This window comes from Heterodontus francisci, chromosome 2 (genome assembly GCF_036365525.1).
Source record: "Heterodontus francisci isolate sHetFra1 chromosome 2, sHetFra1.hap1, whole genome shotgun sequence".
NCBI classification, from domain to species: Eukaryota; Metazoa; Chordata; class Chondrichthyes; order Heterodontiformes; family Heterodontidae; genus Heterodontus; species Heterodontus francisci.
Window position 1 is genome coordinate 120,303,544 of NC_090372.1, and position 23,605 is coordinate 120,327,148.

At 44.1% G+C, this 23,605-nt stretch overlaps 1 protein-coding gene across 1 annotated transcript in view; it reads right to left on the reverse strand.

Annotated features, from left to right (window-relative positions):
* The window catches only part of hepacam2 (HEPACAM family member 2), a 142,411-nt gene extending 119,236 nt beyond the window's left edge, over positions 1 to 23,175 (reverse strand). Inside the window, exons 1-3 of the mRNA XM_068009996.1 lie at positions 23,081 to 23,175; positions 10,670 to 11,020; positions 6,430 to 6,714 (exon numbers count right to left, since the gene is read on the reverse strand). Of these exons, the coding sequence (XP_067866097.1) occupies positions 6,430 to 6,714; positions 10,670 to 11,020; positions 23,081 to 23,159 (715 nt within the window). The 5' untranslated portion in view covers positions 23,160 to 23,175. The remainder of the gene's footprint in view (positions 1 to 6,429; positions 6,715 to 10,669; positions 11,021 to 23,080) is intronic.
* Positions 23,176 to 23,605: the final 430 nt, after the last annotated feature.

Genomic DNA, 23,605 nt, shown 5'->3' on the forward strand with positions numbered 1-23,605 from the left:
GGAAAGTTTCTCAGTGTGGGGTGGGGAGGGGGGGGGTGAGAAAGCGAACAGGGTCAAAGTATGGTGGGTAGGGTTTGAGGTTAAAGTTTATGGCGTACAGGTGATTCCAGACCCACAACAATATGGTTGATTCTTAAATGCCCTCTGAAATGGTCTAGCAAGCCATTTAGTTCAAGGGCAATTTGGGATTGGCAATAAATACTGGCCTAACCAGTGACACCCACATCCCACAAATGAATTTAAAAAAACTTTGGTGGGGTGGGGGCGGTCAGGTGGACAGGATAAGTGTTTTGGGAGAGGGGAAGAGGGCAAGTAATTAATTTAGTTGTTATTGGGGGTGGGAGAGGGGCAGAAGAAATGTCTTTGTTGATTTTTAAGTTCTTGCGCTTTAAATTTTTTAATTTAACAGTTGGGCTCAAAGCCTTTTAAAAATGACGTCAGCGCCTGCGCACAGGCAGCTGCGCCATTGCCAGGGATGGACAACCTGCCCCCTCCACGTAATCGTGGGGGGTGCAGCTCACCCCAGCTATTTAAATGAGCCCATAGTTTCCACTGAATGTAGTTTGTACAAACGGGAAACAGCCTTTGGGACAATATACAATAAAACTATAAAAAAACTCATCAATCCTGTCAAAATGTCAACACTTGTCTCACACTTATTTCGTTCATTCTTCATTGTTACTTTTTAAAACCTGCTTTAAATTGAGGTGAGCTTGAAAAGGGCACAGGGGATTTAGGGGAGAAACGAGAGAGAGACAGGGTGCACAGTTAGGGCAATAGGAATACTGGGAGAAGATCTGGCTTAGGGGTCAAGAGAAAGGTGGGAATGTAGAAGATGTAGCTGAATGATAGTTCATATCTCAGTAATGAAGAAATCCATAAACTCCTCATAAGTGTTGTTAGAGGTGAAGGTGGGGAAGTTTAAGGAGGTAGTTGGTAGTAGAGAAAAGGATTATATAGAAATGACAGCAAAAAACCAAGCTGTTCAGCCTATTCTTCAAATTCATTCTTCAAATAAGCAGCAGTGCGAATCATATATGCCTTTCTTACTCCAATATCCTTTAATGCTTCCCAGATCCCATGGATCTCTTTGTCCTTCTGGATGATCCTGGAATTGTGGTTAATTTTTGCAGAGGAAATTGAGGCCCTGTTGAGCCAAACCTGCTGAAAAATGGTGTAGCCAGTTGTGCTTCAGGTACACGTGTGAAGGTGCCCAGGTGCAAACTTGTGCTACTGTCATTGAGAATCACAGAGCAGAAAGGTCAGCAGCCTGCCTCCACTTCAGCTGCCAGCGCAGAGGGAGAACCACAGAAAATGCCCGCAAGTGTGTGAAAAAATCCACCTAGCTGCACTTGAGATTCAAGGGTTTATATTTTGATGCTAGATGTCACCTTGCTGTGTATGTGTCTCCAATGAATTCTGAAATGGTGCATCACTAAAAGGAAAATTTACTTGTTGCACACTACTGGGCCATTAACTGTTAGCTGGCTCCCGCAAAGGGTGTTGTGAGAAGGACCACACCAGGTGAGGTCACTGCATTTCCCATGTTGCCTCGTGCAATGACAGGTCCAGGGGAATGGTATGGTCATTCAAGGAAATGGCAACAGAGCTGCAGATGTGAAGGATTTATTGGATTGACTAGGTGTGTAAGTAAGCTTCATGTGAAACTTACCTCTATTAGCGAGTTGCGAGCCTCCTTTGTGCTGATCGAATTGCCCTTTGACTGCTGTCCCTCAGGGTCTTCATCATGTTGCGCCTGGCCGCCTTCCCTCTCCATATCCTCATCCTTGGAGGAGGCATCTTGCTCCAGGATGTCCTCCTTGTTCAAAGCTTATCTTTTCTGTAGCACCAGATAATGCAGAGCGCAGCACACACCACGATATGCGAGACCCTTGCTGGGGCATACTGAAGGGCTCCACCAGATCTAGCCGGGCCTCCTCAGAAGCCATATGGTCTGCTCAATCGTCACTTAAATTGTGCCGTGGCTGCTGTTGTATTTCTCCTCTGCATCTGTGCTTGGATTCCTCACAGGTGTCAGTAGCCATGTCTTTAGTGGGCTGCCCTTATCACCCAGTATCTATCATTGAAGATGCGAGCGGAGCTTGAAAAGTTCGGGCACCGGGGACTGCCTTAATATGTAAGCATCATGACAGCTTCCCGGGAATCTAGCACAGACCTGAAGGATCCATTTGCGGTGGTCACGGACCAGCTGCACATTGTGTGAGTGGAAGCCCTTCCTGTTGATGAGGGTTGCTGACTGGTCTGTGGGAGCCTCGATAGCCTCAAGTGTGCAGTCGATGACACTCTGCACCTGAGGGAATCCAGCGATGGCCCCGAATTCTATAGCCCTCTCAGCCTGACTGTCCAGATCGGTGCGAAAGCGCACGTACTGGCTGGCTCTCTTGAACATGGCTTTGATGACCATCTTGATGCAGTAATGGGCCGCAGACTTGGAGATTCCACAGATATCTCCCGAAGATCCCGAAGGTGTAGAAATCAGCTCCACGGTGACCTTCAATACAAAAGGCAGTGGCTGCCCACCCCCTAGCATAGAGCTCAGCTCATCCTCCATCATGCCACACAGCTCAATGACCACCTCCCTGGAGAGGGGCAGTCTTCAGCAACACTGCTGCTCTGACATTTTCAGGAATTGAGCCTCCAACGGTACACTCTTGCTAGTGGGTAGCATTTTCTGCAAACAAGAGGTTGTGCCCCTCTCGTAGCTAATGTCATCTACGTGCAAGAGGTCGTGTCCTTCTGCACCCTCCTCGTCTGTGCCCCCTTCTAGCCTCATGATCACGTCGCTCCTCTGGGTGCTGCTGCCCCACTCCTGGCTGCAACCCTCTCCCTCTCTGATGCTCCTCCTCACTGGAGGTCTTGAAGACTGAGTGAATGGGGCTTATGGCATATAGTTGGACTTAGGTCTCTGGGCCATCCAGCTCCCTTGCTCTGCACAGACAAGTGCCAATTCACAGAGGACACTCAAGCACAATGCCCCCATTGTGCGAGCCAATTTTGTCTTTGCATCTAATTGCTGCTGCCACATCTACTTCATTTTACTTTCCTTCCCAAGCCACACTACATCTTGCAATGGCTGCCGACTGCAGCTAACACTGATTGTCTGCCAAGCCTCTGCCTTGTAATAGCTGGTGAGGTTCTGAAGCTCTGTTGTTCCTGTGTGTCCCTCGTAAAATGGGAAATCTGGTACAATCACAGTTAATCACCTGGTTAACAGGCTTAATTACCTTCTCGCCAAGTTCCAGCGTGACCTACTCCTGCCAGCCCGGCCGCCTGTGGTAATATCCGCTCCTGATGTAAAGACATTGGGCTTCCCTCCCAACACCTTTCGCGGCAATTTACCACCCTTCCCGCCTCCCAGCCTGTCTCCAATGGGTTGGAAAAATTCCGGTCCTTGTTGAAGAGAGGATGCCTCACAAGGCAAAAATCTTCTTTATTGTCTTTTTCTTGATCCTCCTTCAAATTCACTCACCAACACACAGGCACGCCTGACCAGCAGCAACATAGCACTCGTGTTTAGATTGAGAAGGTGTGCTCAAGCTGTGCATGCAGACACAATGGCCGGAACTTTGCAGCACCCCAGCAAGCCGAATGGTGGCGTAAAATCGAGCGGGAGGCTCCAGGAGGCCTTCCCGGCTCACTCCCACTTCTGCCCCACTTTATATATTTTACCCATGGCAAGCGTGCATCCAGGAGACATGAAAGGCCGGCCAGTATCACTGGGCGGCCTCTCAGCACATCGGGGGGACCTGAAAATCAGGCACAGGGTGCCCGATTGAGGGCCGCACCCACTTCCTCAACCACCCCAGGACCCGAGACGCTCCCCTTCCCCCAAAACAACCACCCTTGCCTCACCGGGAGCGACCCATCTCCCCAGCGAGGCAAACCCCAAATTACCTTCAGTCGTGGCTCCATGTCCTCGGGTGGGATGTAGTCCCAGCTGTGGCCACCGCTCCCAGTGGTGCTGCTGGGACTAAGAGCTGCCGGCCCGATGATTGGCCGGCAGCTCAATGAGGCAGGACGTCCCCCCTCAAGCAGGTGGAAGTCCTGCCTTGGAACAATTAAAGCCCGGGGACCCATAAAATGCAGGTCGGATCCCCGGGCCAGGTGGAAGCGGGTTCGCCACCGAATTTTATGTCCGGCGTAAAATACAGCCCAGTGTTCGTACATGCTCCTTTTCTCTCTGTGTAAGAGCTCCCACCACCAAAATGAAGCAAGAAGCTGGGCCACTTCATCAGTAATGTCATACACTCTTATACGAGCAGGACAGCATCTCAGATAGAGTGAGTCAGGTGAGCATCTGGCAAAGCACAACAGGAGACCACTAGCAGCACTATGGAATATCTCAGCCTTTGATTGTGAGTGTGCTGATGAAACTCAGTTAGTTGACAGCAAGTTAGCATATTCTTGTGCTGTGATGTAGGCCCAGATTTTCTTCAGTGGCAGCATTCCCACAGGAACTCTAGAAGGGAAAATGTTGCCCCGCCCACTTGGCCAATCAATATAATGTTGACCCATGAGAATTTCCTGGTGTCAGCTTCATTCCAGTGGGTTTGCAACTGTCTTCCCACTTGCACAGGGTCAGGTGGTAGATGACTTTGGTAGGCCTCAGGCACCTCCCGCACCAGAGTGGGGCCATTTGTTTGTGCAACAACATAGGAATGGGTACTTTTTAAGGTAAAATTTTCAATTCATATGCAGGAATGGTGAATCAATCATCCCACAATCAATTCCAATCTTTGGATATAATTTTAACTATGAGTAATAGTATAAAACTGGTGATATCAAATTAGACACCCATAATACATCACACCTAATATTCCTCACGATTGAGATTAGTTTTACAGTTCTACATCATCGCCCATTTGTACAATTTCTGCCTTAGAGTGAAGATTTCAAATTTAAAGGAACTTCTATCATCGCTTAGCAACTATGAACAAAAAAGAACATGCTGGTGTAATTATTGGAGCTATGGCGATAACAATGAAAAAAGTGACATGACCTCTCTGTGTCATTACCACCTACTTGGAATATGGCATCCCCTAGGCTGGCATATCTGACATTCACCACCACTTCTGGTGGGAAATGGTGACCAGTGAAGTTGGCGGAATAACTCCCTGACTAATTGTCCACCCAGTACAGTCTGAAATCTGTCCATAACAATGAGAAAAATCCATGTTACAGGCTCAGATAGGATGTTATATTTTTGGCTTCTATGAGGTATTATCGTAACTGTTAAAGGGTATCGTGTCTCAACTCGTGACATGTTATTGTATCTCAACTCGTGACATGTTATTGGGCTGGATTTTGCAGCGGGCTTTGGGATCCCGATATTGGAACCGAATGGCGGTCCCAAGCCCGCAGTTGTCAGTAGCGAAACTGACGGAGCAATCTTCCGGGAGGCGGCCTCCTCATTGGCCGCCTCCAAGCTTGTTGTCCTTGGGGTGGATTCCCGATGCTACAGGCCCAAGCAGAGGTCCGGCAGCTCTGGAGCCTCAATAGCCCCACCAAGAGAGGTGGGCACTGCTGAGACAGGTCAGAGACAGTGAGGTTCTTTCAAGAACGCAGCCCACTCTTTGCAGCATGGGCCCTCTGGCTCCAGTGGCCCACCAGCCTGTTGCAGGGAGACTGCCTCCAAGGAGGTAGTGGCCTCCCCATGTGGCGGCAGCTTCTCCGTCAGCGGCAAAATGCCACTGATGCTGCAAAATCACCCCTAATTGGGGCCTTAGCTACTGTAATTGGTTGCCTGCCTCTGTGCAGAAGGCAGCCGATCCATTTCCTAGCCCACCCCTGGAAATGTTCTCTGGCAGCGAGAATGCATCAGGGAGCCATTCCAGCACAGCTACCCCCTATTTTCCTGGCACCCCTGCCTCCAAGCCACACTGGAACCAGGAAAATTCAGCCCATTGTGTCTCAACTCATGACAGTATATCGTGTCTCAACTTGTGACAGTGTTTCTACTTGCTATAGGGTACGGTGTTCCTTTTTAAGTCAGAGTATCCCATCCTGGCCAGGTGTTGGACTGCTGCTCATGGCTAAGTATCAGGTTGCTGTTTGAGCCAAGGTATCATATCACTAATCATGCCAGCACACTGCATTCCTGCTCATGCTCGGATATTCTGCTTCTGCGTATGGCAAGATATGTTTCTAATTGTGGGAGGATATTATAATCTGGTTGCTGTCAGGATACTGTGTTCATGAGTGTGAATTCTGCAACTTCTCCTGGCAGGCTGTATCATTATTAGTTATGAAATGAAAACACTTCCTTTGTTCAGCCATCTTAGGCTCCCATTACTTTAAACATAATAATACACTCAATAAATTTCAACCGTGCTATGCTATATTTAAAGCAATCAACATCCCCAACGTAATGAACTGTTCCTGAATATCAATGTCTAATTTATGACTTACAGTAAATATTCGGTGCAATCGGTTCACTTTCATTCATACTGATCGGGTTCTTTGCCACACAGGTGTAATTACTGAGGTCGTCTTTTAAAACGGGAGAAATGAACAGCATCTTGTTGTCTGAGGAAAAGATGTGACGAGAGCTTGCTCGTAAGGGCTTTCCATCTTTCAGCCACTGATAAATAACCTTTGTGCCTTTATGCACAGTACAGGTGAGTGTCGCATTGTCTACATACTCTACTGCTCCCCAAGCTGGATCACTGCGTACCACAGGTTTAGAAACAGGAACTGCAAAACAAAACGATATTCCATAGTCACAGTGTCACAGCTGATAACCTGAATAATACAAGCAATGCTAATGCAGACTTGGTGTACTTTCATATATTTTTAATGCAGTCTCTGAACTAATTATGGAGTAGATTTTACGGATTAGTGCTCCAAGTGCAGCGCTCTGCGTGACTGGAAAACAGTTTGGGTGTGATGGTTAGCCTGGTCTTTATGACTTTTATTTCATTAAAATGAATGACAAAAATAAAAATGTTAAAATTTAAAAAATAATAATACATCAGTCAAATTCAGTGCATTGTGGAGATGTCAGGATTTTTCTGTTAACATTCTTCCTATTCTAATAATAATTTTACACTACAACCCAATTACTAAAGTTTTCAACATTTATACCAACACTTGAGAAGAATTAAAGGATCATTGTTGCTGAGCTGTTATGACTGACTGCCTGTTTTTCTTATTGCTAATGTGATCTCATTTTGGACTAAGGATCGGGAAAGGGGAGAGCTCAGAGGAAATGCATTTCAGCCATCTTGCTTATGGCTTAGCAGTTTTGACTAAATCAGGAATGTCACCAAAAAATAGGAATCTCAGTTTCTTAAAGTGTTATTCAAATAACTTTTCATTGCCCAATATGAATCAGCAATGTTAGTGAGCAAGTGACGAAATTGAGGAAAAACTCCACGGTATCTGACTAACCTTACCGCTTCTATTATCCAACCCTGCCCATTTGCTTTTCATAGATAACATTTTATGAATCTCTCTGTTCATGCAGATTCCTCTAATCTCCAATTCCATTTCCAAGCAGGTATCCATCACATTCTTTTTGTAGCAGTTAAGCAACAATGCATTATCTGTTTTTTTTTCTAGGACTTAACCACAGTAACATTTGGGAACAGAAGCATAGTGGTTATATTATGGGACTAGTAATCCAAAGGCCTGGGCTAACACTCTAGTGACATTAGTTCAAATTCCACCGCAGCAGCTGGGGAATTTAAATTCAACCAATTAAGTAAATCTGGAATAAAAAGCTAGTCTCAGTAATGCTGATGATGAAACTATTGAATTTTCCGAAAAACCCACCTGGCTCACTCATGTCCTTCAGGGAAGGAAATTAGCTGCATTTACCCAGTCTGGCCTATATGTGACTCCAGAACCACAGCAATGTGTTTGACTCGTAACTGCCCTCTGAAATGGCCTAGCAAGACATTCAGTTGTTTCAAACTGCTATGGAAAAGTCGAAGAAGAATAAAACTGAATGGGCCACCTGGCATTGACCTAGGAATCAGAAACAACAAAGGTACACCCGCCCAGTCGACCCTGCAAATTCGTCCTCACTAGCATCTGGGTACTTATGCCAAAATTCGGAGAGCTTTCCCATAGACTAGTCAAGCAACAGCCTAACATAGACATACTCACCAAATCATACCTTACAGCCAATGTCCCAGGCTCCTCCATCACCACCTCTGGGTATGTCCTTTCCTACAAGCAGGAGAGACCTACCTGAGGTGGTGGCACAGTGGTATACAATCGGGAGAGAGTTGCCCTGGGAGTCCTCAACATTGACTCCAGACCCCATGAAGTCTCATAGCATCAGGTTAAACATGGGCAGGGAAACCTCCTGCTGATGAATCAGTACTCCTCCATGTTGAATCCCAATTGAAAGAAGCACTGAGGGTAGTAAGGGCACAGAAGATTATCTGTGTAGGGCACTTCAATGTCCATCGCCAAGAGTGGCTTGGTAGCACCACTACTGACAGAGCTGGCTGAGTCCTGAAAGATATGTCTGCTAGACTGGGCCTGCAGCAGCTTAGAGAACCAACATGAGGGAAAAACCTACTTGACCTCACCAATCTACCTGTTGCAGATTTATCTGTCTATGACAGTATTGGTAGGAGTGACCTCCGCATAGTTCTTGTGGAGATAATATCCTAACTTCACACTGAGGACACCCGCCATCATGTTGTGTGGCACCGCCACCATGCTAAATGAGACAGATTATGAACAGATCTAGCAGCTCAAAATTGGCCATTCAGGAGGCACTGTGGGCTATCAGCAGCAGCAGCAGAATTGTACTCAACCACAATCTGTAACCTCATGGCCCGATATATCCTTCACTCTGCAGTTATCATCAAGCTGGGGGACCAACGACCTGGTTCACGTAGGAGAGCATGCCAGAATCAGCACTAGGCCTACCTAAAAATGAGGTGTCAACCTGGTAAAGCTATAACACAGGAATATTTGTATGCTAAACAGCAGAAGTAGGAATGCTATGGCTGAGCAATCCCACAACCAACGGGTCAGATCAAAGCTCTGCAGTCCTGTCACATCCAGTCGTGAATGGTGGTGGACAATTAAACAGCTAGCTGGAGGAGGAGATCCCAAGAACATCTCCATCCTCAATGATGATGGAGCCCAACACATCAGTGCAAAAAACAAGGCTGAAGTGTTTGCTACCATCTTCAACCAGAAGTGCCAAGTTGATGATCCACCTTGGCCTCCTCCTGAGGCCCCACCATCACAGAAGCCAGTCTTCAGACAATTCGATTCACTCCATATTATATCAAGAAACGGCTGAGTACACTGAATACAGCAAAGGCTATGGGACCTGACAATATCCCAGCTGTCTTGCTGAAGAATTGTGCCCCAGAACTAGCCACAAGCCTAGCCAAGCTGTTCCAGTACAGTTATAGTTTAGTTTTTAGTTTAGTTTAGAGATACAGCACTGAAACAGGCCCTTCGGCCCACCGAGTCTGTGCCGACCATCAACCACCCATTTATACTAATCCTACACTAATCCCATATTCCTACCACATCCCCACCTGTCCCTATATTTCCCGACCACCTACCTATACTAGGGGCAATTTATAATGGCCAATTAACCTATCAACCTGCAAGTCTTTGGCATGTGGGAGGAAACCGGAGCACCCGGAGGAAACCCACGCAGACACAGGGAGAACTTGCAAACTCCACACAGGCAGTACCCGGAATTGAACCCGGGTCGCTGGAGCTGTGAGGCTGCGGTGCTAACCACTGCGCCACTGTGCCAGTAGTGCTGGCATCTACCTAACAATGTGGAAAATTGCCCAGATGTGTCATAGAGTCATTATGATACAGAAGGAAGCCATTCGGCTCATCAAGTCCATGCTGGCTCTCTGTTGAGCAATCAAGTCAGTCCCATTCCCCGGCTCTAACCCTGTAACCCTGCAAATTTGTTTCCCTCACTGTGGCCTCGCCTTGGTGCCGGCATCTTTAAATGGCTGGGGATCTGAAGGCATGCGATCCCCATGCGCTGTTCACTAAATAGGAAACGCCTCCATTAAATCCAAGCCAGGCCAATGCAAATATATGGTAAATACCTTTTCAGCAATTATAATTACAGTCCTGCCGTATCTTAGCGGCAACACCACCTTGGACCTTCCATGCCACAGATGAAATCTGGAACCGATGTCACAATGTTGGGTTTCCAGGCAAACGCCTCCCCTCCCAATTTTTGGCCCCCCTCAACTCCACTCCTGCTCCTGCTGGCCGGATAAAATCCAGCCCATTGTGAGGACTGTTCTGTGGAATTTCCTGTCCAACTGATTGTTGAATGTGAGGCAGGTACTGCAAAGAGATCCGAGTAGTACCAACCTGAATCTGAATCTCACTCTGAAGAAAATTAGTTTGAGACCTGTCACATATTAAGACAATACTTTGGCAGACCTAAGCTTATTTCAGGAAGTGAAGCTTCTTCTAGGATACAAATAAATAAAGTAATTCCAGGAAAAAACAATAACCCTGCTTGGACAGACCGATGAAGCACATGATACTTAGAGGTCAATTATATTAAATCGTTGCTGGATCGATGAAAAGTCACAGAAAGCATATGCTCACCTTCCTGATCTGCATTCCCTGTGGCCAACATTCTGCGCTAATAAATGAACGCTGTGTAAAGGAAGTTTGAAAACCTACTCACCATTGACATGAACGATCAGTTGTCGACTAGCTGATGCCACCTTCATTCCAGAAACAGTCACTTTTATGGTATATTCACCATCATCACGCAATTCCACTGGGTTAATCAACAGTGAGGCACTGGGAGGGGATAAGAAAAATCTGTGCCCATGTTCCATGTCAGGAGTCAGAGTATTGTTGATAGCAGTCACCAGAAGCATAGAGCCTGAAGGTTGGCTTTGGAAAGTCCAGGTTATCTGAATGTTCTGATCTTTAGTTCCAGTGGTGTAGCTTGCAGGGAGCAATAGAGGTTGTCCAACAGTGCCCAGGATCAATTTGGTTGGCACAGTAACTGTAACAGCTCCACAAGTGCCTAAAGAGAAAGTCAAAAGACTGAAAATCCATATGAATCTTCAATACAAGTACACCAGCCAAAAGGGATTCTCTTTCAGAAACTGAAACTAATTTGGCAGGGGGATGGGCTACAGAGTGGAGGTACAGTAGGGGGTAATATAGAACAGAAAGTGAGTCTGCCTGGAAGGCAGAGCAAATATAGACCTGGTAAGGCACAAGGGAAAAATGCAAAGTTGGATTGCATCGATTTCAATGCAAGGGGTCTTACTTAGTAAGACAGATGAATTGAGGGTGTTGATTAGCACATGGGATTATGATTTTATTGCTATCACAGAGACATGGTTGAGGGAGGGACAGGACTGGCAGCTCAATATTCCAGGGTATAGAATCTTCAGGCGCGACAGGGGAGGGGATGAAAGAGGAGGTGGCATTGCACTGTTGATCAAGGAGTCAATTACTGCAGTAAGGAGGGAAGACATCTTAGGAGGTTCCTCAAATGAGGCCATTTGGGCAGAACTTAAAAACAAAAAGGGAGCAATCACTTGGCTGGGTGTCTACTACAGGCCTCCAAACAGTCAGAAAGAGATAGAGGAGCAGATATGTAGGCAAATCTCTGAGAGGTGTGAAAATAATAGGCTAATAATAGTAGGGGATTTCAACTTCCCCAATATTAACTGGGATAGTCTTAGTGCAAAAGGCTTAAAAGGGGCAGAATTCTTAAAATGCATACAGGAGAGCTTTCTGAGCCAGTATCTAGAAAGTCCTACAAGGGAAGGGGCAGTACTGGACTTAATCCTAGGGAATGAAGCCGGTCAAGTGGTAGAAGTGTCAGTGGGGGAACATTTCGGGGATAGTGACCATAACTCTGTAAGATTTAAGGTAGTTATGGAGAAGGACAAAGATGGACCAGAAATAAAGGTACTGAATTGGGGGAAGGCCGATTTCAATATGATAAAACAGGATCTGGCCAAAGTGGACTGGGAGCAGCTACTTGTAGGAAAGTCTACATCACATCAGTGGGAGTCATTCAAAGAGGAAATAGTGAGAGTTCAGAGCCAACATGTACCTGTTAAGGTGAAGGGAAGGACCAACAGGCCCAGGGAACCCTGGATGTCAAGGGATATAGAGCATTGGATCAGGGAAAAAAAGGAGGCTTACGGCAGATCCCAAGCTCTGAAAACAGCGGAGGCACTAGAAGAGTATAGAAAGTGTAGGGTGGCACTTTAAAAAGCAATTAGGAGAGCGAAGAGGGGCATGAAAAAACACTGGCAGGCAACATAAAGGAAAATCCCAAGGCATTTTATAAGTATATTAAGGGTAAGAGGATAACCAGGGAAAGAGTAGGGCCCATTAGGGACCAACGTGGCAATCTGTGTGTGGAGCCGGAGGACATAGGTGAGGTTTTAAATGATTACTTTTCATCGGTGCTCACGATGGAGAAGGACGATGTAGGTGTAGAGATCAGGGAGGAGAATTGTGATATACTTGAACATATTAGCATTGAAAGGGAGGAAATATTAGCTGTTTTAGAGGGTTTAAAAGTGGATAAATCCTCAGGCCTGGATGAGATGTATCCCAGGCTGTAATGTGAGGCAAGGGAGGAGATAGCAGGGGCTTTGACACAAATTTTCAAATCCTCTCTGGCCACAGGAGAGGTACCAGAGGACTGGAAGACAGCGAATGTGGTTATTCAAGAAGGGTAGTAGGGCAGTAGGGATAAACCAGGTAATTACAGGCTGGTGAGTCTAACATCAGTGGTTGGGAAAATATTGGAAAAAATTGTGAGGGACAGGATTAATCTCCACTTGGAGAGGCAGGGATTAATCAGGGACGGTCAGCACGGCTTTGTCAGGGGGAGATTGTGTCTAACTAATTTGATTGAATTTTTCGAGGAGGTGACTAGATGTGTCCATGAGGGTAAAGCAGTAGATGTAGTATACATGGATTTCAGTAAGGCTTTTGATAAGATCCCGCATGGGAGATTGTTTAAGAAGGTGAGAGCCCATGGGATCTGGGGCAATTTAGCAAATTGGATCCAAAATTGGCTTACTGGCAGGAGGCAGAGGGTAATGGTCGATGGTTGTTTTTGCGATTGGAAGCCTGTGACCAGTGGTGTACTGCAGGGATCGCTGCTGGGACCTTTGCTGTTTGTAGTGTACATTAATGATTTAGATGTGAATATAGGAGGTATGATCAGTAAGTTCGCAGATGACATGAAAATTGGTGGTGTTGTAAATAGTGAGGAAGAAATCCTTGGATTTCAGGGAGATATCGATGGGTGGAACAGTGGCAAATGGAATTTAATCCTGAAAAGTGTGAGGTAATGCATTTTGGGAGGACTAACAAGGCAAGGGAATACACAATGGATGGTAGGACCCTAGGAAGTACAGAAAGTCAGAGGGACCTTGGTGTACTTGTCCATAGATCACTGAAGGCAGCAGCACAGGTAGGTAAAGTGGTTAGGAAGGCATATGGGATACTGGCCTTTATTAGCCGAGGCATAGAATATAAGAGCAGGGAGGTTATGATGGAGCTGTATAAAACTCTAGTGAGGCCACAGCTACAGTACTGTGTACAACACTATAGAAAGAGTGTGATTGCACTGGAGAGGGTGCAGAGGAGATTCACCAGGATGTAGCCTGGGCTGGAGCATTTTAGCTATGAATAGAGACTGAAAAGGCTAGGGTTGTTTTCCTTGGAGCAGAGAAGGTTGAGGGGGGACATGATTGAGGTGTACAAGATTATGAGGGGCATTGATAGGTTAGATAGGAAGAAACTTTTTCCCTTAGCGGAGGGGTCAAGAACCGGGGGGCATAGATTTAGGGTAAGGGGCAGGAGGTTCAGGGGAGATTTGAGGAAACATTTTTTCACCCAGAGGGTGGTTGGAATCTGGAACGCAAGTGCCTGAAGAGATGGTGGAGGCAGGAACCCTACAACATTTAAGAAGTATTTAGATGACCATTTGAAATGCCATAGCATACAGGGCTATGGGCCAAGTGCAGGAATATGGAATTAGAATAGCTGGGTGCTGTATGGCCAGCATAGACACGATGGGCCAAAGGGCCTGTTTCTGTGCTGTATGACTCTATGAAAAAAAGTATTTTTTTAGACTTTGGTGCAAACTCAAAAATATTGTTGTAAGCTAAGTCTTAAGCTTAAATTTTACAGGACGGTAATGCAATGAGAGGTCCAGGTGACCTCACTAGCTGCAAGAGAAAAAATAAAATGCTTTATAATGTTATTAAAACCATGGGCTGTAATCACTTAATAATCTGGACATCTTCTGCCCTCAGATCTATTTGCCTTTAAGTTTCACTGGTGGATTCGGCACTGTAGATGTAGCTTAAATGGTATGCTTTCCAAATTACATCATAGCATATAAAAACAAGAAATGCTGGAAATACTCAGCAGGTCTGGCAGCACCTGTGGAGAGAGAAGCAGAGTTAGCATTTCAGGTCAGTGACCCTTCATCAGAACTGGCAAATATTAGAAATGTAAAAGGTTTTAAGCAATTGAAGCGGGGGTGGGGCAAGAGATAACAAAAGAGAAGGTGTTAATAGGACAAGGTCACAGAGAATGGGCGGCGCAGTGGTTAGCACTGCAGCCTCACAGCTCCAGGGACCCGGGTTCGATTCTGGGTACTGCCTGTGCGGAGTTTGCAAGTTCTCCCTGTGTCTGCGTGGGTTTCCTCCGGGTGCTCCGGTTTCCTCCCACATGCCAAAGACTTGCAGGTTGATAGGTTAATTGGCCATCATAAATTGCCCCTAGTATAGGTAGGTGTTAGGGAAATATATAGGGACAGGTGGGGATGTGATAGGAATACGGGATTAGTGTAGGATTAGTATAAATGGGTGGTTGATGGTCGGCACAGACTCGGTGGGCCGAAGGGCCTGTTAAAGTGCTGTATCTCTAAACTAAACTAAACTAAGAATAACTGACCAGATGGTCATGGAGCAAAGGTATGTTAATTGTGTGCTGAAAGACAATGCATTCGTACAGAGAGGGCGTTAATGAACAGAAAACTGAACAGCCTGGCCCCAAGCACAAACATGAAAAAGCAGTGGGTAGGCACAGTGGAAACAAACTAAACAAACTGAAATAAAATAAACACATAGAAAAGAAAAAATAACTAAAAATAAAAAAGGGGCCCCTCATGCTCAGAGCATGACAGGCCCCCCTTTCCTTTTTATTTTTAGTTATTTTTTATGTGTTTATTTTATTTTAGTTTATTTTAGTTTATTTCCAGCATCTGCAATATTTTGCTTTTATTGCATCATAGGATCCCAGTTTAAATATATTTATGGGGCCCCTGATTGCTTGCCTGTGTCAGGTGCTTCAGTTGTGTCTGAAAAGTGCACGGTTAAAATAAAATACGTCGGAGCTAAGATTTTTAATATATTGCAAATAGACTGAAATCGTGATGAAAATGCAGTTCCTTACCCAGATGGACTGAAGAATTGATTGGTTTAGTTCTCAAAAAAAAAATCATTGATCAATTTTGAAATAACTGCAGTTGGCAAATGAAAAGAGCAATGCCATTATTTTACTTGTTGGCACAGTGGCACAGTGGTTAGCACCACAGCCTCACAGCTCCAGCGACCCGGGTTCAATTCCGGGTACTGCCTGTGTGGTGTTTGCAAGTTCTCCCTGTGTCTGTGTGGGTTTCCTCCGGGTGCTCCGGTTTCCTCCCACATGCCAAAGACTTGCAGGTTGATAGGTTAATTGGCCATTATAAATTGCCCCTAGTATAGGTAGGTGGTCGGGAAATATAGGGACAGGTGGGGATGTGGTAGGAATATGGGATTAGTGTAGGATTAGTATAAATGGGTGGTTGATGGTCGGCACAGACTCGGTGGGCCGAAGGGCCTGTTTCAGTGCTGTATCTCTAAACTAAAAAAAAATGTTAAAATATCATTTGCATTTTTCTGCTGGAGTTCAGCAGTGCTAGAGAAAGTGCATCTGTTTCTAAGGTAATATTGTGCACAGAAAATGCAAGGGTCTGTCATCACTATTTTTCCAACTTTCTTCTATGATCTCCCCACCTGCACAATTTGATTAACAATGGGCATTGTACGACAGCAACCCTGCAGATCTCACTCAAGTGACCAGTTTTGATGTGTCAGCCTAAAGAATGAATGACACCATTTGTATGTGGATGTCATGACAGTTGAGCCCTGCCCTCATCTGATATCTACAAAAAAGCAGTTTCCCAGCAAGAGTTACTGGATAGTGATCAGGAGCAGGAATGCTGGCTGATTTTTTTTTATTGATGGAACCCTAGAGCCAATTAAAGCAACTAACTGTTGCTTCAAAACTGTCATCTCTATTTGCATTTTTCATTTGACTTATTTTCATGATCCAAATACAGACATTTAAATTATAAGGAACAAAGTATACCATTTCATTCTCTGGGAGCAGAAGAAAGAATTTTTCATCAAATATTGCCGAAGTTATGAAATCTTGTGTTATTTCCTTGATGTGCTGTCTGAGCAGAGACAAAGAATGCAAGCTTGATCATCCATGAATTTCCAATTTCAGTCATTAAGGAAAAACTTTCAGAAAAGACCGAAATGCAATACCCATGCACACAACATAATATATGCCTTTTTGTGTCCCAGCCTCGCTGAAATTAGACAAATTTAACGCATATGCAACACACGTCTGTTTTTCTGTCCATTGACATCAAAGTCATTAACCATAGTTTGTCATTCTTTTCACCTCCTTCGTCATGGTGATGACAGAAGCTTTGGACATCGTCAATTTAGACCCTTACTGAAGCTGCACATGTGAAAGGCTCATTCCATCTGTTTGATAACTAAGTTTCAGCTTTTGAGTGTATTTCTTGCCAAGTTTCGCACCCCCCACCCCCCCCACTTCCTTCTCTCCTGAAGGCATTGACTCCTGGCTGTGTTATGACAACACTGGTGCTGGGTGCCATCTGGTACTTCATTCAACTTCATATATCAGTCTTGACTGTAAGTATTAGCATGGCATTTGACTGCAAGAACATGCATGCACCGGAGGGTGGGGTCCGAGGTAGCAGTGGTGCACATTATAGTCTGTATCCATTATCCTTACACTTGGTTTCCTGGCCAATTCCATGCCTGTCCCATTAGAATGCCTCCAATTCTATGTGCTTCCATGATCTGACATTCAAACTAGAGTAACATTAAAGATTCTTCCCAAGACTGTGCAGTGATCCAAAAAAATTAGCCTGGGTCAGAGCTGCACTATTATTGTGACTGAATTCCTGTCAATATTAAGATGTGCTGGAAATCCACAAAAACAGAAGATTGTTTATGGGATTGAATTTCTGAAGGACTTCTCCGGATCATCTGCGTAACTTTGGTGGAAGATTTGATGAAGCCCTGGAGAACTGGTGTAAATGGTGTTTCCATGGATCGTCTGCTAAATTATAGTCGACGATCAGGAGAATCCTCATGTAAATTCAACCCATGTCTCCAGATACATTCTCAAATGTCCTTTTTTTGACCTTGCACTCCTCACTGGTCCTGCTCATGTTACAAATCCTCTGAGTTGAATTTTCCAAGCAAGTGAGAGGTGGGTCAGGAGGCAGGACGTCCAGTAAAATAATGACAGTAGGCATCGGAGCGAAAGTCCGATGTCTTGACGTCAGTTCTGGATTTTCTGAAGGACAACCGGCATGGCGAGAGGAACAGCTGCTTCGATGTAGCAGCAAGTTATTTAAGCCTGATAATCAGGGAATTGACAAAAGTTTTATTCAACGGAATTATCATTGCTGAAACTCCACGATCAACATCCTGGGGGTCACCATTGACCAGAAACTGAACTGGAACAGCCACATAATACTGTGGCTACAAGAGCAGGTCAGAACCTGGGAATTCTATGGTAAGTAATCCATCCCCTGACTCCCCAAAGCCTGTCCACCATCTAACAAGGCAGGAGTGTGATGGAATGCTCTCCACTTGCCCGGATGAGTACGGCTCCAACAACACTCAAGAAGCTCAACACCATCCAGGACAAAGCAGTCGGCAACCCATCCAACTCAAATATTCACTCCCTCCACCCCCAGCACACAGTTGCAGCAGTGTCTACCACATACTAGATGCACTGTAGAAAATCATTAAGGTTCCTTATTCAACACCTTCCAAACCCGCGATCTCTATCACCTAGAAGGACAAGGGCAGCAGGCACATGGGAACACCACCACCTGAACGTTCCCCTGCAAGTCACCAACCATCCTGTCTTGGAAATATATCACTGTTCCTTCACTGTCGCTGTGTCAAAATCCTGGAACTCCCTCCCTAACAACACTGTGGGTGTAGCTACACCATATGGACTCCAGCAGTTCAAGAAGGCGGCTCACCACCACCTTCTTAAGGGCAATTAGGGATGGGCAACAAATGCTGGCCTTGCCAGCGATGCTTACATCCCATGATCAAATTAAAATAAAAGACAGGTTGGTTCCAAGCCATTGTCAATGGTAGTCTTGACCATTTCTTGACACCATGTGACATCAAGACACAGCCCATCAAAATCATTCCATTCCATTTTCCTTTCCACTCTATGTGGGGAAATGATTGATCCCCCGAGTGTCTCTTGCAACTGAGATTGGAAACTCCCAAAGTGGAAGATCCAACTTGCATGATACCATCTTGTAGTACTGAATGTTGATTAGTACTTGAACATATTGTGCTACCCCAACACAAAGACTTTTGCAATGTGAACAAGAAGTTGCACTTATACAGTTGCACTTTAACATAAGAAGACCTGGCAAGGCACTTGACAAAGCAGAATCAAACAAAAATGGATACCGAGCTAAAGCAGTACATATTAGGAGAGGTGACTAAAAGTTTGGTAAAAGCAGTGGGTTTTAAGGATGGTTTTAAAGGAGGAGAAGGACATGGAAGGGGAAAGTTTTGCAGTGGAGCAGGCAAGAGAGGTAGTGAAGAGGTAGAGCTGGGTGTCACCAGTGATATGAACATTCAGTTGGTGTGGTAATGTATTGGCTGCTCTATTCAGTTTATTATGGAAGGTGCCTTGCTGGATATACTAATCTGTATTAAAAAGAGGCCCTGGAGGGTTTTTTTTAACAGTATGTTTGTTTCAGTGGGATTTCCTCCAATTTTGCATTGACTATATATATATATATATCAGTCAGCATACATGTGAAAGCTGATCCCAAAACACAAAAGTCTCAGTGTGCTGAGTGAGTGATGTGGCAGCAATAATTAAAATATAATGGGTTTTACTAAGAAAATATAGCTTGCTATGAAGAATTCTTACTGCTTGTTTAGGAATGTTTCCAAAGTAAATGAAGTTGAAATGTTTGTGAGCTTGTTATTTTAATATAAAATTGCAAATGAATTGACTCAGATTGTAAGAGGGCCCAGATCAAAGGTTGCGTTCACTGGATTTCCTGACACTGCCACCATTTTTAATTTCCACTTTCTAATCATGTTGAAAATGTTATTATTCTGATGTGGTGTTGAGTGACTTGCTCGCAGTCCTATTGTGAGCAGCAGGCAGTAGTGAAATACTGAGTCCTATCCTGCTGAGGCTGTTATTATTCCCATCAGTTCCTCTGGAGCTGGTGTCATGAATCGTAGATGGGTTAATTGTAGCTTCTATCAGGCCATATCCTTGTTGTCTTCAGAACCATCAAAAAAATGAAAATATCAAATGGCAGAAGTGCCATTTGTAGTTTGAACAGTACTGTCAGCCTGTTGCCTTACTGACTTATCTAACTTTCCCTAAGTGCCATTGGTACATCTCTCCCTCCAATGATCAAAAGACATTTCCATAATCAATTTATTATTACTGGTAAATGAGAGGTAAATATACTGATGGGGCTAGGTCTGTCTTTGGCTTTTCATGGGAGGAAGATTGAGGCTAATGTGCTTGTGGAGAGAAATGTTGACCAATCATTTATTGACATATAAATCGGACAGGTTGATGGGTAAACAAATTGACTGAAACTAAAGAAAGAGACTGAGAGAAGGAGGTTAAGAAAGAGAAACAAACAGTGGCAGAGGTTTGGAATATCTTTCCTGTTATATTTTGCCAATGTTCAGAAAAAGTTGGGAGCATTTTAATGTTTTAAATTTGCTTAATCATTTCACATTTTTAATATAAAGTATAGTAGCTTGCTCAAAAATAACTTATATTTTCAAATCACTGTAAAAATATTGATATTTCAAATTTAAATAGTTTATGCGATATTAAATCATGTATCAAAAGATAAACAGTTCTAGCATTTATCATTTAATTCGACAGAAGTTACAAAGATAAATTGTTGGAAATTCAGAAATAGTGAACCTATTTAAACGAATATCACAGCAAGAGTGATACATTGGGGATAATTTTCACTTTCATGGCCTTGGCAGTGATTGAGTGGAGCAGATTGCCCACCCTTTGTTGAAGCCACCCAAGTTTTATCCCAAATCAATCAGTTGAAAATTAAGTGTGTTCTGCAATCAATAGCTGACCTGCTCTGCCAGGTTACTACCCAGACAATGAAGTTGAAAATGACCTGAAGTTCAAAAGTGACAAAAACACCTGCTGAACCCAGGGGATTTTTTGGATTGTGTGGAGGAGAGGCGCTGGGGTGGTCCAGTCCTCCAATATTTTGCCAATAGCAGATAGGCATGCCATTAGGGACATATAAGGAGTGCCCACTACTGAATAGTCTGGATAATCTGATTAAAAGTATCTGGCAGGGATGGGGGTATGGTCCCAATTTCCTTGCCCCTTTCCCCCAGAAATTTCCCTCAGCTGCCCCCATGGTTCCCTAACTATCCTGGCTTGGATCTTCTAAGTAGGCCTCACATGTGATGTCATGCATACCATCAACACTGACCCTAGATTAGATCCCACCAAGAGATAGAACAATGGGAATTCCTGATGTAGGAGTTCTCACCCAGATGCACTGACGACATGTTTGGGAAAGGGCATTGGCTCCATCCAACAGACCAATCAAAATCTTTGTTAGAAGGCTCCAGCTCCATTTCCTACCCTTTTTTGGGGCCATCGTTTCCTTCTGTCTAACAATCAGTTACCACCTCTTTTCTTTGATAGCTCTAAACTTCGTGCTTCTTCAACTATCCAACGCTTTCAAACCCAAGTTTGGAATCCTCTAGTGATTACATCCTCATTTACCTTGTCTTCTCTTTCACTCTTTTTGAGCTTAGTGCTCCCCTGCATTATGGGCCTTGCCCATTCCCCTTGGTTTCTCAATAATAAAAGAAATTAATAAATCCCGCCAATCAGTGGATTCTAAAGGTAATGAAACAGCATTTTGGAATATCCAGTCACCTTTGAATTTTCACTATATGGCAGGACCAGGCACAAATCACACATAATAATCCTGTACTTATGCTGTGGTTTTATTTAAAAACACAGTTGCGACTTTAAAACACAGCTATAATCATTTGGGGTTGACAGATTTTCCTATTAATCATTTTCTTGACATTTATATTCCATTCTCTAGCATGCAGATTTCTGTTACAGACCTACTTTATCTGGTATTCGGTTGTAGCATGTGGTTACAAAAACATTAGAATTTAAACATGAAATTTATGCTAGTGATAAAGATCACGTAAAATTATGTAATAAAGAGTATTTGGGATTTGTAATATTTTAATGTTAGACTGTGTGAGTGTAAAGAGATATGATCTGCTTTGCACTTTTATTTATTTCTAAAAATATTTCCTTTTTACAGTAAAATTAACATCATTCTGTTAAAAGGTAGAGGGATGGAGCTGTACATATGACCTACTATTAAATAAGTTCATCTTCCTTGGTTTAGACAACATCTGCTTACAAAAAGAGCCAAACATTTGTCTGCAAGTTCAGAATTTGCAATGTTTGGAATCACTTTTCTTTTGTGTGCGACTTGGTTTACTGTGGGGCTAAAGATCAGGAGATTCACCAGGATGTTGCCTGGGCTGGAGCATATGAAGAAAGACTGGATAGGCTAGGGTTGTTTTCCATAGAGCAGAGAAGGCTGAGGGAAGACATGATTGAGGTATACAAAATTATGAGGGGCATTGATAGGACAGTTAGGAAGAAACATTTTCCCGTAATGGATGAGTCAATAATCAAGGGGGCATAGATTTAAGGTAAGGGGCAGGAGGTTTAGAGGGGATTTGAGGGGGAAAAAAATCACCCAGAGGGTGGTTGGAATCTGGAACACACTGCCTGCAGGGGTGGTAGAGGCAGGAACCCTCACAACATTTAAGAAGTATTTAGATGAGCACTTAAAACGCCATAGCATACAAGGCTAGGGGCCAAGTGCTGGAAAATGGGATTAGAATAGATAGGTGCTTCATGGCCGGCACAGACACGATGGGCCGAAGGGCTGTGCTGTCCTTTGACTCTATGAGAACCTGATCCGGACTCATCGCTGGAAAAATACAGTCCCAATGAGAGATTCCTATTTCCAATGTCTGTCAAAGGTATAATTTCGCCACAAATACCTGATTGCTTGATTAACTTTGTTCAGAAAGTTTGAAAGTCTATAGTAAAAGGTATTTCGAAAATAGATCCGAAAGGATTGAAGCAAGTTTTAATTTAAAAGCTTCAGGTAAGACAAACCCTAAATCCACCCTATGTATCCCCTCGGGTCAACCAAATAACCGTCATCATTACAGCTCCTGCCATGTTAAACTAAAAAATAAAAGGCTCAGGCGAGGTAGATGCCGCTGATAGCATCCGTGTTATATCATTTTGCTGAACCAGGGGGTTGTCAGAAGCAGAAATATTCCACCAACTTGAACCAACCGCTCATGAATGTGACCTATTGCTGTCGCGGTGCGTATGAAATCCCGTCTACTCTTGTTGCCATTCCTATTTACTGGTCTTATGCACTGAAATTCCTCAGTTTCGTCTACCCTAAAAAGACCATTTTGTTATAACCTCAATTTAAAAGTGAATGAATATATATTCAAAAGTTCCATCTACACACTGCAACTGGTCAGTTTTACTGGATTCAGCCTTTAGAAGGGAATCCCAACACCTGAATTGTCGCTTGCTTTTTATAAGTACAAAATTTTTTTGATGATCAAACGCAAAAAACTTTTGTTTTTGTTTTTCCTACCTATTGCCAGGATGCATATCTCGTACAGCAGAAAGTGAGTTTTGCTGCCGAAGGGATCCATGAAGGCATCGTGTCCCATCGAGAGCCTGGGTGGCTTTGTATTATTTTTCTCTGTTAGCTGCAACTGGTCCCAACTTCGTTTGACGATGAAATGAGCCAACTCCTGCTTTGGCTCCGGGTTCCCAGCAAACACGGAAAGAAAGTGAGAGAGAGAGATAACACATAAACACACACTGCACCTACCCATCAGTTTAACATCTCCTCCTACTTACACACCACAGCACTGACACATACAGGAGAAATACTGACACCCGTGCATGGATGACAACAGCATTGATAATCTATATTTAGGATTGTTGTAATAAAACAGAAAATACTGGAAACACTCAGCAGGTCGGGCAGCATCTGTGGAGAGAAAAACACACGTCTCAGGTCGTTGGAAAGGTCAGATTTCCAGCATCCGCAGTATTTAATTTTAATTTTAGGATTATTGTGTTTTGCGTGTTTAAAGCTGGTCCATATCTT